Here is a 15,023-nt window from a genome sequence, read left to right on the forward strand (position 1 = left end):
ATCACATGGTACGGAAGTGGTTCCACTTTTGCTTCTGCCAAATATACAGCGTTGAATACCATGTGTATGCATATGCATACATTAACCGCATTTGAATTACTCGATTTTATTCGCCAGACTGCTTGAACGTGAAACAATCACTCTTGAATTTAATTTCGCGTATCTACGATTTTAAACCATTGGCTAAAACTCCAGTACACAGCACATTCACTCGGCAATACAAACCATGATCGTCCCTTAGTTCATCATTTCCAAGAGACAAGACAAAGGTGGGTATTTTTCGAGTTCACAACAAAAAAGAGACAACGCTGGAACTGAATAGAAACCGTTTCTGTCCTTTCGAGGACAGGCGTTTTGTACAGTTGTACAGTCAAGTAACAGTGACACAAAACGTTAAAGCAATCACCTACACACACCCACTGTATCATGCATCTGTTCTGACCAGACACCTACGGTCAGGAGCCAAGGACCAGGACAGGAAATTAACTACAGTCCTGTACTGCTCTGTATCATTTTATTTGTGCATTTGATGAATCTTACGCTCTTTGGCTTTTGAAACACCTCCCAAAATCGTCTTAACGAAAGCCATTGTGAATTGTGAATAAATTTCGTCCTTCAGTACACTGTTCAGAAACAAACGAGCTTGGTCTAATTTCCCAGTTCATTACAAGGTAGCTGTCTATGAGAAGGACAGATTTACTGGACTGAAATTACAGTGATGATATCCAGATGAAAAAGTTCAAAGAAGGAGGGTCATTTTATTCACTTACGAAGAGGTATATTGTAACATTTTCTTCAAAATGTGAATATGAAATTAAATTACATTTCTAACATTTTAACATTTCTCTTAAGCAAAACATTTAATAGTTTATTGCAACGCTTGTTAAATGACTTCTTGTAGCTAAATCATCAGCACCCAACGGAAAAGTAAGCCTAAGTAGTTTCCACTGCTCCTAGACCAATGAAATCAGCAGAAAAATTAACTGGTAACCACTGTGTACTTGCAAAGGCAAAGGCAATCTGTCATGTACAAATAAAACCCCTAAATCTAAACTGTCTCAAGATATCCATCATGCAGGATAGCTCAGATACTTTCTTCAGGAAGCACAGGAAACATGCTAAATTTGAATGATTGATTGTTGGACTGATTGATTGCCTAACTTCTACCAGAAGTCAACCAGAGGTCAGTTAACTAAGCAAAATGGCAGATCAATGTCATGGGAAATATCTCATGTGACCTAATTAATAATAGAGGCTATTGAGCAAAGGAAAATGAATATAGTGATTTATTCTTACATTAAAGGGCAGTTAAGGTTGTCTTCTTTTACGGTGCTTCCAAGGTAATTTACGCCCAACATACGGTATTGTAGAGTTTACAAAATAGCCCAATATTCAAAAGATTATTCAGTCTGCTCTAACTTTTTTAACAATTGTACAATATTTAGAAACATGGAACAGTCTCAGTAAACGATTTAAATTCACAGCAGTGTGTAAGAGAAACTCTGTCTCTGACAGAACGGTAAGCCTGCTCTTTTACTCACATTTTCAGTGGTAAGTCTCTTTCTGGCAATGATTCTCACTATTATTTTCCTCCAGTTTTTTTTTCAAGTTTTTTAGTGGGATTGCTCATTAGATGGATTGAGTTTTTTTTAGAGGGATTGTTCGTTATTATTAGTGGTAGTAGTAGTATTGTAAGTGGTCATATATCATCACCTATTCTATTCATAGACCGATTAGTTTACATGTTGTGCCTCAGGGATCTATGATCCAAGAAGTAACACAAGCCCTGTGTAAAGGGGCACTAAAATATAGCCATTTATTCAATGTGCTGGCTCTAGTCACTAACTGATGTTCTGTTGTGCTAAATCCTGAGATAACAAATGTGCATTCATAATTACATCTTGCATAGACACACCGAGTTTAAGAACTGCATCACAGGTTGATTAGAGCGTATCTTATATAGAAATCTCTAATGGCCCTAGTCATGCATTGTCATGACTTTCGTTTTATACCATCTCCAAAATGTGCAAACCAACAATAAACAGTTTCACAGAAGTTAGTTTCCCATTTCCTATTTCTCAGATGGCTTTTGGTTGATAAGTTGGTAATTCAGGTGTGAAGGTAATTGGTTTGATAAAGAAAACAAACATACCTGTGAGGAGCGTTTCCCCTTTTTACGAGGACTTGGAACTGGAGGATTTAGAGGAAGGTCAACTTCTGGATGAAAAAAGAAAAGTGTTTACAACTAGATAGTAAGGGACAACAAAGCGTTTGTGAGCGCACTGGCTATACTCATTCTCTGTGTGACAAACTCTATGATGTTTAAAACGTGCCCAAGACCACGTCGGCAAAGTCTCGTCCATTTGCTGTTGTGATTAACTCTACGACAGATAGGGCTTTTGTGGCTAAATGGTGTCGATGAAAAGTCATTAATGAGCAACTGGGAAAGTCTAGCACTTTGGTTAGAGGTATGGCATGGAAAATGGTTTCACTAAACGCCCTCATCCACCTACACTCACTGTCATGCACACACACCCATATCCATACCATCACTCTAATTATATCACTCCCACACATACAGCCCCCTATCATCCCCCTATGAAAACGAAATTTTCCACTTACAAAAACTCCTGAACCCCTTCCTCGCCCCCTCCCACAGTTACACAACACACAGATTCATACCCACCATCTCCCCCATTTTTTTCCACCTACATAGTCACATCCACCAAACTCAAAAGCATGCACAAGCACATGAACTCACTTGTTTGTGTATAGCTGATGTTGCCATAGATAGGATTGTCTTCCATGTCCTTCAGTTTCAGACTTATACTAGATGAAGAGATATAAATCATTAGAGACAATAATCAACAAGAATGGGTCCGTGATATCTGGATTTGAATTAAGTCCAAAAGTGTTAAACAAGTGACTTTAACATAAGCAGCTCATGCTGTAGTAATATTAACTACAGATATGTATTGTTTGTACATCAGGTATCGAACAGGTTATGTTCAGTGTCTTATGCTAAGTATCAGGAGCATAAGAGGCTTTTTAATTATGTTGTGATGTTAGTACAGCTAAATATGCTGTGTTCACCATTAAACAATGTTCAAGTACAACTTTGTGGTTCTCTTTACGTTGAATAAAATTCTTTCCAGTAACAAATTATTGACAAATCACCTCAGCTGATTAAACTCAGAAAATCAATCAGTAGCACAGTATCTAACCATTGTGTTTGTGTCTGTCTGTGATCAACTTTGTTTTATTATCTTCTTACATACCTTCTCCTGAAACGAGGCAGGAATTTTTTTCCTTTGTCTGAGGAGACATAATGAAACAATTCAGGCACAATTCATGACAAAAGCCACACTGTTTTACAGTGAAAGAGATATATGGAGTTTACTGAAAGATGTGACATCAATTTGTTTTACCTCCACAGGCTCTTCCGAAGCAGCAAAGGACATTCCAGCATAAAGACAAGACCAATAACACGCAAAGCAGAGCTAGAAATATCCACAGCTCAAAGGATCCATGGAACACACCAAACCCTGAACAAACAAGCAGCAGACCATCATCGTGAAGACTAATGGAAGGCAATGAGCTTCTCAAAGTTTGATAGCTTCATTTGTGATTTTTTTTTTTTTTTTCCGATGTACTCTTCATAATTTTTCATTTTTTTCCCCACTGAAACTATGAGTACCATATTATGGCCCTTGATTAATGGTGGATTGTGCTAAGCATTTTAAGCAAGATATAAAAAAAAAACCCATCTCTCTGAGAAACTTTAAAAGTAAGTTGACAAAGTGATGCTTACCTGTTATTTGTGTGTCATTGCAGTTTTTCGTCATTTTGGAGAATCATACACAGAATAGACAGTCAGCCCTTCTTGTGTGATGATATCAGTACTATCTCTAACAGGATTATATTCATAAACTAAAAATGCTTCAAATTCTGAAATAAAGATAGCTTTGAGGGTGTTGTCTTGTGAGGGAGGAGTGAGTTCTGTTCAGAGGTTTTTGTAGCAGGATGTGAATGTCACCCATTTTCATGTGCATAAATCAGCAAAGCAATCTGCAGAAAACCACAAGCCTGTCTATGAAAATAGCACAACAGGCAGAGAGAAAAAATAAATGGATCGGGTGAAATTGTACTCTAAACTCCATGTCAGACAACAACACAAGCCTTTGTTTTCATTTTGTTAAAAGTCTAACATGCATTTACATGACAGTGTGTTGTCTTGTTATCAGATAAACTATTCTAAAGACAGCCCAGGCCTTTATGCTTGTTAAATGGAAAACGGGAGTCAAGATAGATAGTTCATTTTTACATTGGTGAGACAGATGTAAGCATATATGTCAGGTAAATAAATTGACTAAATATGACTCCTCAATCTTACTGGATTTACTCAGTCATACTCAGTAAATTCTGGCCTTAAAACCATATTTTCCTTTAATATCGCATGAAAACTAAATTTGCACCTAAAACACGTATTCTAACCACATCTGTGTTTGTTAAGGACGTTTGGTACAAAAACAAAACAAAAACAAAACAGTTATTTGACAATTTTGTGACGTATCATTGCCCTGCCCTGGAAGTCATTCCTTCTCTTAGAATTCTGCTGAACTTTCAAATCCATCCACTTTGTGCTACGTATGTACTGTAGTTCACTGGGCGTGGCCTAAAGACGTAGTAGCCCACCCCTCAAAACTTCTTTCTTTTCTCCCTTGCCTGCTGAGCTGTAGTTAGCTACTAAGTTTAGAGCGTCAAAATGTTTGCATTTGGGTCGAAATTACTTTTGTTATTCCTTCTGGCTTTTCCATGTGGCCTCATGACAGGTGAGTCGTACAACTTTGTGAATGATCGTTTTCTTGCATTAGTGATACAGTAAGCCAAACTTTATTGGTATGACTCCTTGTAAACGGTTGTATTGACGTGGCAGAAATGATTATGCTACGTCTCATTCATTGCAGACGATACCTTGACGGAGTATGCCGTTTCACTCTTTCGGAAACAATGTTTAATTGACAAAGTTCACTGACAGTTCTGTAGCTCAGCACTCATGTTAGCGACGGCGAAAGACACTGTCTTCGAGCTGAACCGATGAAACGAATGAAACTTCTTAATTTAGAACTTCAAACAAAGTTTTGATCAAGCAGAAACAGTCCTGTTATTTGGCGATCGTTTGCACTGTCTGTTTGAGGTGATCAATGTTCAGACGTTGCGTGTTTTAGCTGTACGTTTAACCTCATCTTTGGTGACGTGTCCTAAGCAATATCAGACCCCTGTAAGCATTGCAGATCTAGTGTAGTACGCGTTGTGTTGAGTAGTTACTCATTCATTTCAACTCCATCTGTGTCTACTACGGTACAGACCATAAATGGAAAAACGCCGTAAATTACTTTCCTTTTGTTCCTGGGATGTTTTTGTTTTCCATGTTCCATGTTTCCATTTTTTAACATATGTTTCAAGTATACTTAAACGAATAGTGTTCTCGTTGACTTCGTTACATGGTTATGCAATTCAGTTAAAGCAGTTGAAATCGTTCTTTTAATCTTGTATAATTGGGCAGAAGGGATAACTTCTCATATGATTCGACTGGTTAGTTATTGGTTTGGGTTGTTCTTCCCTGCAAAAACAACGCAAATGCAGATATATCCTACACCTCTGCTCGCACCAAACTTACGTTTCTCAGCGAGTGTCACTAATTTTCCTTTCCGGTGGTATAGCCAGAGTAGCAGCTGAGGATGAGACGATTGACGAGGCCTCAGATGCGGCTGTGGAGGAGGAGGAAGAGGAGGAAGAAGATGAAGATGAGGTTGTAGTTGAAGAGCCTCAAGTGTCAGACACGGTACGTAACATTTCTCCGATAATCATGCTACCATGTACTGTGTACCTGGGTGCCATGTCACCTCTCCTCCCAGGTATGCTAAAACTGATGCATTGGAATCCGTGAACATTTGGAGAGTTACAGATAAAAGCACTGTAAATTGAATGAATCAGCTGAATAAATTAATGAGTGTGGCAGCCCAGCCAAACACAAACCAGCCACCGAGTGGTTGTACTCATTCCTAGTCATTCTCATGTTTCATGGGTGCCAGCAAAATCAGGAAATCAGAAAGTTATATCAGAGGTTTGAGTCCCAGCTGTACATTTAGTTATTTTGTCGTATGAGGATGGTCAAGCAGCTTTTAGAAACATGAATTTAAAAAAAAAAAAAAATCATGTCCCTCGCAGGTCAGTAGAGTATATGAGACTCTGAGAATCCTCCATCTCAGTCACAGTGCCAAGCTTTACTAGTTTACCTTGGACTGAAGTGAGTGTGCTCCACAATGCTATAACTATCTCTGTAATGGTATATTCACAGGACTCAGAGGATGAACTCGATGAAGATTCAACTGCCACAGGTGTAACTTCCCACCCAGATGCTGATACAACCATCATCTTTGTCTCAGGAGAAGGTCAGTGACATCAAAAATTGTGTCCACAATGAATGCTTTCTAATGTATTTTTAAAGATTTTACTCCATGTCCGAGTTGCTTCGTGTATGTGTTTGCTTGTTCTTGGTTTGGCTCATGAAAGTATCTGTTTGTTGCTTCAGAATTTCCTGCCAATGAAATTGTGAAATTCCTTGTGGGTTTCACCAACAAAGGCGGTCAGGACTTCATTGTCCAGTCTCTGGAGGCCTCTTTCCGTTATCCTCAGGACTATCAGTTCTACATCCAGAATGTGAGTCCATAACATTAAAAAAGCTCATATATCATAATAGGATTAGTTTTCACTTGTCGTCAAATCAACATAGTATGTACTGTAGTACAATGAAACATCTAACTCTCCCCCTGGTTGTCAGGGGAGATGAGTGAATTGTGCATTTGCCTTATTCGACCAGGGAAAGATTTAGTCCTAATTTCTGTCCTAAGATTTCTGTCCTAATTTGTACTTGGAAATGAAAGTATTGTTTTTCACTCTGTGTTGAATATGTTGAATAATGCAGTTGATGTAGAACCTGTGATCTACGATCTTGTGTGGAATGTGATATAATGTCTTCCTTGGTTTTGTTTTTTTTTTTTTTTTCCAGTTCACAGCTTTGCCCCTGAATACAGTGGTCCAGCCCCAGAAACAGGCCTCATTTGAGTATTCTTTCATCCCTGCTCAGCCAATGGCTGGTCGTCCTTTTGGACTGGTCATTCTGTTGAACTACCAGGACAGTGAGGTAAGACACACACAGCCACAGCACTTTGTCTCACAGTAACGATCCTGACGGACTTGCTATGGGTACTGAGTGTGTGTTTTCTTTTCTCTTTAGGGCAGTGCTTTCCAGAGTGCTGTTTACAATCAGACAGTTACCATTACTGAGATTGACGAGGGACTGGACGGAGAGACGTAAGGCTGCTCATGTTTTGTTTTTTTGGTTTATTTGTTTGTTTGTTTTTTTTTCATTTTTTATGTTTTTGGGATCTTATTTCATGACATTCACCAAACCAAATGATTTGTTAGGACTAGGTAGTGTTTTTGATGTTACCATAAAACCATACACAATCTGCTTCATCTCCTGTGTATTCGTTTGTCGTTGTTCTTCTTGTTTGCTTCGTTTGTGGAAGCTGTAGTGCTATATTTACACTGCTTTGTCTGTGAGGTTGCATTGTAACAAAAGTTTCTTCATTGTATACTCATGTGCATTGTGATTGGTTGTGGCTCATAGAATGTTCATGTACATCTTCCTGGCTGGATTGGTCATCCTCATGGTCTTTGGAATGTACCAGCTCCTGGAGTCTAGAACGGTAAGGGCTTCTTTTTTTTCTTTTGGTGTATTGGTCTGCCTTTGTAGTCCATGAAATTTGTCTCTGGCCTCTCCCAACTAACAGTCAGTCTACAAGCATTTTTAGTGAGACAGAGGTGAACAGTTCTTTCTGTTCAGGTCTTCTTGGTTTCTCTAAAACCAGTCATGATTTTATGTGAAGGGAACACACACATTATGAGCAACCGTGCATGGTTTTAGTGATGTGTGGTAACCTTTGCCTTGTCCTGTACAGAGGAGAAGAGTTCCAGTGAAGGTGGAGACAGGAACAGGGAGTATGAATGATGTGGATATCAGCTGGATCCCTCAGGAGACCCTGAATGTCATGAGTAAGCTTTACTACCCCTCTGAGCATGCTCAGCTTCTGTGTATCTTTTCATTAATCAGTTTTATTCCACGTTAGGTTGCCCCTTTACCTATTCACTAATGATAGCAAATCGTTATTGTTTCTTTTAGGCAAAGCCTCACCCAAAGCTTCTCCCAGGAAACGTGCCAAAAGGGCGGCTGGCACGACAGATCAGTGAACCATGTTGCGCACAATTCCGATCAGTCCAGCAGCAAACCCCTTCCCCACACAGGGCACATAAGGTGTCCCATAACCCACAAGCACCCAAGACTTCCCCCTTGCTGTCCAGCACCTTATGCTCTATGTAACACTCAGACCAGAGACTTTGGGCACTGGGAGTGAAACTACCCTCTGCTGGATAACGTCTTACAATCTCAGAAGAAATCTACCTGCCAGTTTACCATAGGAGTATGACTTGTGGTTTTTGTTTAGTTTTTTCTCCAAAGCAGTATTTGAGCTAAGGTACAGACCCAGACTGGGAAAAAAAGGGATATATATATATATTTTTTAATTACCATTGCAAAGCAAACAATAAGTTGAATTCCAGTTATGGTGCCAAACCTTTTGTTATTAATTTAGATGCTGGATTTATTTCATTTTGTTATGTCATGATTGTCATTGTTATATAATTTTCTAATGATGCCTCTGACTCCCTGCCTTGTCCCAGATGATTTATATCGTCAGTGACCATACACTACAATAGAAGACCCAATATGAGAAATTAATGTTGAATCTGTTTGTAGATTCATTAACTTCTATCGGAAAGTGATGCTCATTCTAGAAGGCAGCTTTCACCACCATAAGAGTCTTTCACGACATGACTCTGCCCCATAAAATTCATTTAGCCACTTTGCACACGACTGTTTTGTGCTCTTAAACCAAAGTAGCCGTTAGATATGTGTTGTGGGAAGTGGCAGTCAATGGGGAAATATTTTGTGGGGGTTTTTTTTCACATTTTGGTGCACAGACAATAAAGCACATAATGGCTATACACCACTACATGTCTTCTCGAGGTTATTTTTCTCCTACTGTCATAATATTTTCATAATTGGATGGGTCATCAGAGTTTGTTATGTTACACTCAGGTTTCAGGAGGAAAAGTTCAGTCTTGCACATCTGCAAAATGCTTGCGGTCTAGACCAGGACTATTCAGTTACAAATTTAAATGGGCCAGATCTCAAAACCAGGCCTTTTTCACAGATCAGATTTTTTTTCCAGCCTATTTACATGTACATGTTTGCATTTTAACCGATTTTGTGTGGCTAGCCAGTTCTTTACATTGCTGAAAAGGTCCCAGTGCTGTTAAACTAGAGCACTCATGGAATACACCTTGTACAAACAAATTAGTCAAACGGAACTAACTGTTGTATAATTTGAATTTGACTGTGATCGCATCTGGGCCGCTGGAGATCAGTCTTGGCCTGGATGTGGGCCACAGGCCAACAACTTAATAGGCCTAGTATAGACTTACAGCTCTGATATATTTTATAATATCCAGAGAGGTTTCCATAGAGCTTTTCAGTGCAATGGTGTAATGCAGTAAAGTACTCTTGATGGTAACTGTCACCATCACGTAATGAGTCCATTCACTTTTATCTTTAAGCTTGATCACTCAGTTGGGACTGTATAAAATACAAAAAGATTGTATTGTGTTACTGGAGTGAGGATGTTTACTGTCCCTTATTGTGTTATAAATGAACAATAATTTGCACATTTGCAAAATACAAATCTATTAATACTAATAATTTACGTAAAAAGCACAACTTTTGTTGATCATGTCCAAAGTTTTCTCAGTGCTGAGGTGTGGCAAGTCTGAGGGAACATGACGGTATTTTGGAACTGCTCACAAAATGAGTGTTTAAGTGGGACACACACACAGCATGGCCAAACTATTGGCTCATTATCAGCCTGTATATCTCCACCCTGTTGTTCAGGCAGGCCGGGAGACTGCCAGCAACCCCTTGACTGAACAGTCTGAAGTCACTCTGTTGTTTCATTGATCAGTCAAAAATATCAATCTCTCTCAGATCTCTAGTTTTTTTTTTATTGTTGTTGTTATTGTTTTACATGTCCATGGATAAACCTGGCCCTGTGGGGAACAGTACAAAGAAGGTACAAGAACACACTGGACACTGTAAGGAAACATAATATCCTTGAGTGAATAAAAAGAGACTTCATGTACAAGTTGGACCTCTCACACTTGCAATTAGGGAGCAGAACGATTATGTCTTGCTGGTAGACAATTATTGTTCTGGCCAATTTACACTATTTCTAATCTCCGGTTACCTACTTACCCACATAAGTGCATAATTCACACTTAGTAAACGCAAACATGAATCGTGTTCACTTACAGGCTACAGATTGCCTTGAAGCATGATCAGTGGTCACAAACGCGAGTCACTGACGTCGACAGTAAAACAGGACGCCCAACCGTTCTGTACATCTTCCGATATTTCTTTGTGGTGTGTTATCACAAATGAATAAAAAAGAGGGGGAAAAACATCCAGATCATTACAGTTGGCTACAACTGCACTGTCGGTTCTTACTGTCGAAAATTCTGCTTTTAGACGTAATTATAACACTAAACGGACGTTAACCGTTTTTCGGACATTGAAACATACATACCAATAGGTAAGTGGGACAGTTTTAGAGGTCGCGACTGAACAACTCCAAAAAGCTGCAGATTTTAAGATAAAGCATGATATCGTACCATGGCTAAATCAACTGACTCTTTGAAGTGGACTTTTACTGTGAGGCTGATGACCAATAAATAGATCTAAACGAATAGGATTTCATGCAATGACTCAGGGGAAATGAACTCGTTAACAACTAGTAAAGCATATACATATCATAATGTTATTATAAAAATGATAAAAGTTAACATTATTCGCATTAAGCATCAAATTAAGGTTGCCCATTTACCTCCTACATGTTACCAGCATGTCAAATTTGAGTGGACCGACCACAAGCGTGACACAATGCAGTTGTACATTATCCGTCTTTAGGACAGTCTGTTTGTGCGATATGCTTTCTTCACCAGCAGGCGGCGAACATAGACAGAGAAATAACCTTTTTCATGCCAGTCTAATCATCGTGAAAACAAGACGAGAAGAGGGTGTAGGAGGGGTTCTTTTCTAGACGACAGTTAGTAACTCTTCCTGCAACTGTCATTTTAGGTTTGTCTACAGTATTCGCCCTTTGTTTCAAACACCGAAAGACTCCGTTCTAAATTAGCTCCAGTCTATCCGGCTGTCTTCAAAAGCTTTTACATGCTGTATGCAGCAATCCGTTTTCTTCTGAAGAACTCTGGAGCTACTTGGACAGGTTAGCGGATTACTGCTAACTATTTACATTTTTTGACAGCTCACAGCCTGACTGCCTTGCTACCCTGTCCACTAAACCAACGGAGGGGGTAAGTAAGGACAAACCAGTTATTAGTTCGCGTTCTTGTATTCTATGTGATTTCCGTTGTTATTTATGGACCTGGTGAGAAAACCGATGGCTTTAAACACCAAAGCGTTGCAACGTCATGTTGTAATCATCAAAGTGAAAACTGCTACATCTGTACTAATGTGTCTGTCTGTATTGTTTACCACAAAGATGCTAGCTATCCGATCTCCAAAAGATGTTACAGACACTATCCGACATGACGGCTTTTTCATTTTGAAACAGTGTTATATTACTTATGAAGAGGCGATGTTGCTCTAATAGTCTACCGTCCGTCTATTATTAACACCAGGCTTAAACTGGTTTAATTTGCGTCTTTTGTATTGAGGGGTTAAAATATGTCTAAGTAAGACTAGTTCATCTTCAGTGCTAAGCAAGCTATACTCCTAAATGTCATACTGAGATCCAAAGAAATGCGCATGGAGTTTCAGTGCAGGCGCTGCACATGGACGCCAGTTTGACGGGGCAGTGCCAAGTCAGTGGCTGGCATTAGCGTGGAATTTATTCATTGCGCCTCGTGTTTTCCGTAGATCGTCGTCATTGTTACTGTGAACGGCTCCTTACGTTTTTCTTCCAGTTGGGTTGTTCATGCGGGTGTTGTGGCATCACAGATAAAACCTCTTGTTTTCTGATCGAAGCTAACGTATGACTGTCGCGCACCGATTAGATCTCTTGGACAAGCCCTCAAAAGGGGCACGGTTGAGACTTCAGTATCTTTACTAAGTTATGTAGCCATTACATTTTCCAGGTCTGTTCTCAGATTTTTCAGGTTGGCCTCCTCTCTAAACCAGAAGATCTCTCTCTCTTTCTCTCTCTCCCTCTCTCTCTCTCTCCCTCTCTTTATCTCTCTCTCTCTCTCTCTCCCTCTCTCTTTTCTTTCTGTCTTAACAGTCTGGTTTTGGATTGTGGTCTGTACAACTGTGGCTCACTGCATAGGTATTAACTGCCAAGTTTGTCTCTGCCCTACCCACACTCAACATTGCGTGCAAGCACACACCTCACTAGCTCTGAAACTGAAATGTCAGCCAGTGTGGTACATGGCTCCTGATGTTTGTTTGTTAGTGAGTGTGTGTGTGTATATATTTAGCTCTGTCACCACAAAGTAGAAGATCCGATATAGATTACCTCTGCTCTAAGGTGCTGGACAGTGGATGAAAAGGTGAGGAAGAAAGGATGTGGGAGGTCAAAAAAAAAAGGGTTTCATCAGTGCAGACAACACGTGTTATGATTGGTCACTTGAGTGAGGGGAGATGCAGAGTTTGAGGGAGAGGCTTTGTACAGGAGTGTATGTGAAATTGGAAAACAGGGATAGGGATGTATCTTAGGCCTTTGACTCTGTAGCTCTCCCTCAGATCAGCAGATTTTTTTTTTTCTTTTTTTTTTTTGTGGAAATACATAATTTCCCACTGCAGACAACTGCAAAATATGTTTTTGTGGGGGATATTCTTCCCTTGGTCTATATGAATGATGATATTTTTTCCTGATTCATTCAAAATTGTCCTTTAAATGTTGTTGTAATTGATAAATCAGTTGCCCTGCCTTTGTCCTTGGCTTACGCTCTTTGCTGATTTTGCGATACCAAAGGAAGCTCAAGGTTTTGAGGTTGAATTAGCTCTGCACCTGAAGTATAGATGACCTTAATCATATTAGAAGGAACCCTTAATCGCAATGCATTGGCCTGTGTTGTTAGTTTCTTTTGTGCAGTGTTGAGGATTAGGTCAGCATAGTTACAATGTGATCTCTCATTCCGTACGTCAGATCTCTCTCACACACAGACAGACACATGCACGCACACGCACACACACACACACACATGCAGAAAGGCCCTTCCTATCCTTTGCTTTCTCCTCTCTGCAGCGCTGGCTATTCTTAATCAGTGCTTCAGTGTAGAGGGAGGGACTTGATTAGCATGCAGGGCTGGAGAGGAGCAGCTTTCGTGTGCAAGAAAGATCACTTTAAATCTTAGCTTTGGATTAGTCAAATCAAGGAAAGAAAGGGCCTTTCATATCCGACTGTAAAAGGTGCATTTGTTCCCGCGAGGGTTTCAGTCTGGTGAAGTACAAACAGTTTATGGCCATGTGTTAGTTCCTCTCCTGAACCCAAGTATTTCCCTCCTAATGTCAGAAAATGCTGGTTATGATTAGAAAGTACAGTCAAACCTACACTGTTAAATCTCTGAAGCTTTTCATTTCATCAACTGCAAATAGAATTTAGAACAGCATCTCGGTTAAAAAAAAATGTAACTGACACATCCTTTAAAGTGGTCCAAAAGACTGCGCATCCCAGAATAGCATTAGAGAAAACTGTTCGATGCCAATTGAGGTCAGTGTAGTTTTATTTGGAATCTCAAGCAGAAACCAAGTCAAGAACAAAGACAGCATTGTTCTTCTCTGATCAAGTATATATAATGTACTGTGATGTTGTATATTTTTTGTACTCACCCAGTTAAAATTTAATAAAGGGGTTTTTTTGGATGAGGGAGAGGTTTGGGATTTTGGGCATCCCATGTAGTAGATTCTGTCCCTTTGCCATTTGTTTATTTCTGTCTTGATTAACTTCACCGCAGAACCTGGGCCTCTTGATCTGCCAAAAGCCGTTCTTGCAAACACCATCACGAGGCTACAGATTAGCTTGGATTACGGAGTAGGGATTGTGCGAATAATCCAATGCAATTCTGTGGCTGGACAGAAAATGATTCTGCGGTGATTGGGTGTATTGAACCTGCATTGCTTGTCTGGCCATGTATGTGAAAAACTGCATTATATCTAGTTTATGACAATGCCTCTATTGTCACAGAGCGCCTTTGTGCATTAGCAGGCAGTTGTTGTGCTTAGTACAGCACAGCAGCCTCAGCTGTCACTCAACAGTTTGTTGCTCTCATAGTCTTTACTTTGGTAATTATTCGGGCCTCATTCTCTGTCTAAGAGTAATGAGTCACTCGTGATACGGATTGTCTTCTCATGACTAAATGTAGTTTGATAGAGTTGCCAAACCTAAAGATTGCTTTACCTTAACACTGTTTTTGACCATTTGTCATGTTTAAAAGAAAACAGCAGAAGAACCTCACCCCTCTTTGTTTTTTGTTTTGTTTTGTTTGTTTTGTTCCAGCCCAAATAAATTATTCCTCATGATTTGTTCAGCCCGTTTACAGATGAGAAGGTGAAATAAATCTATATGTATATACACAGTTTTATACATAGTTATAATTCTTTATTAAACCTTTGTTAAATCAGGTTAGGCAATTAAGAACATTTTTGTTTTTATACTAAAAGAAACCCATGGTATGACAGTCTCAGTCATATTCTCTTGGTCTGTGTGTTCAGTATGAGAAGGAATGTCTCTCTCTGAGACCATGTTTTTACACGTCCATGGCTAAACCTGCCTCTGTGGGGAACAGAGCACAGAGGACACAGGAACACACTGGACAATTTGGGATAT

General features: G+C 39.6%; 1 protein-coding gene across 1 annotated transcript; it reads left to right on the plus strand.

The window, feature by feature from the left end:
* Positions 1-4,692: 4,692 nt before the first annotated feature.
* On the plus strand, positions 4,693-9,134 carry LOC115813725 (translocon-associated protein subunit alpha). The gene is made up of 9 exons (XM_030776304.1): positions 4,693-4,832; positions 5,724-5,845; positions 6,362-6,455; positions 6,596-6,723; positions 7,073-7,207; positions 7,301-7,377; positions 7,697-7,775; positions 8,028-8,121; positions 8,249-9,134. Exons 1-9 carry the CDS (start codon positions 4,766-4,768, stop codon positions 8,314-8,316), a joined length of 864 nt encoding a protein of 287 aa, XP_030632164.1. The 5' UTR covers positions 4,693-4,765; the 3' UTR covers positions 8,317-9,134.
* The last annotated feature ends 5,889 nt before the right edge of the window (positions 9,135-15,023 follow it).

Source organism: Chanos chanos, chromosome 6, assembly GCF_902362185.1.
Source record: "Chanos chanos chromosome 6, fChaCha1.1, whole genome shotgun sequence".
Classification (NCBI taxonomy): domain Eukaryota; kingdom Metazoa; phylum Chordata; class Actinopteri; order Gonorynchiformes; family Chanidae; genus Chanos; species Chanos chanos.

Excerpts from the sequence above, each read along its gene's own strand:
- LOC115813725 (XM_030776304.1), top strand. The coding sequence starts at position 4,766 with ATGTTTGCATTTGGGTCGAAATTACTTTTGTTATTCCTTCTGGCTTTT. Across the intron at positions 5,846-6,361 it reads AGCCTCAAGTGTCAGACACG|GACTCAGAGGATGAACTCGA; the intron begins GTACGTAACATT and ends GTATATTCACAG. Across the intron at positions 6,724-7,072 it reads ATCAGTTCTACATCCAGAAT|TTCACAGCTTTGCCCCTGAA; the intron begins GTGAGTCCATAA and ends TTTTTTTTCCAG.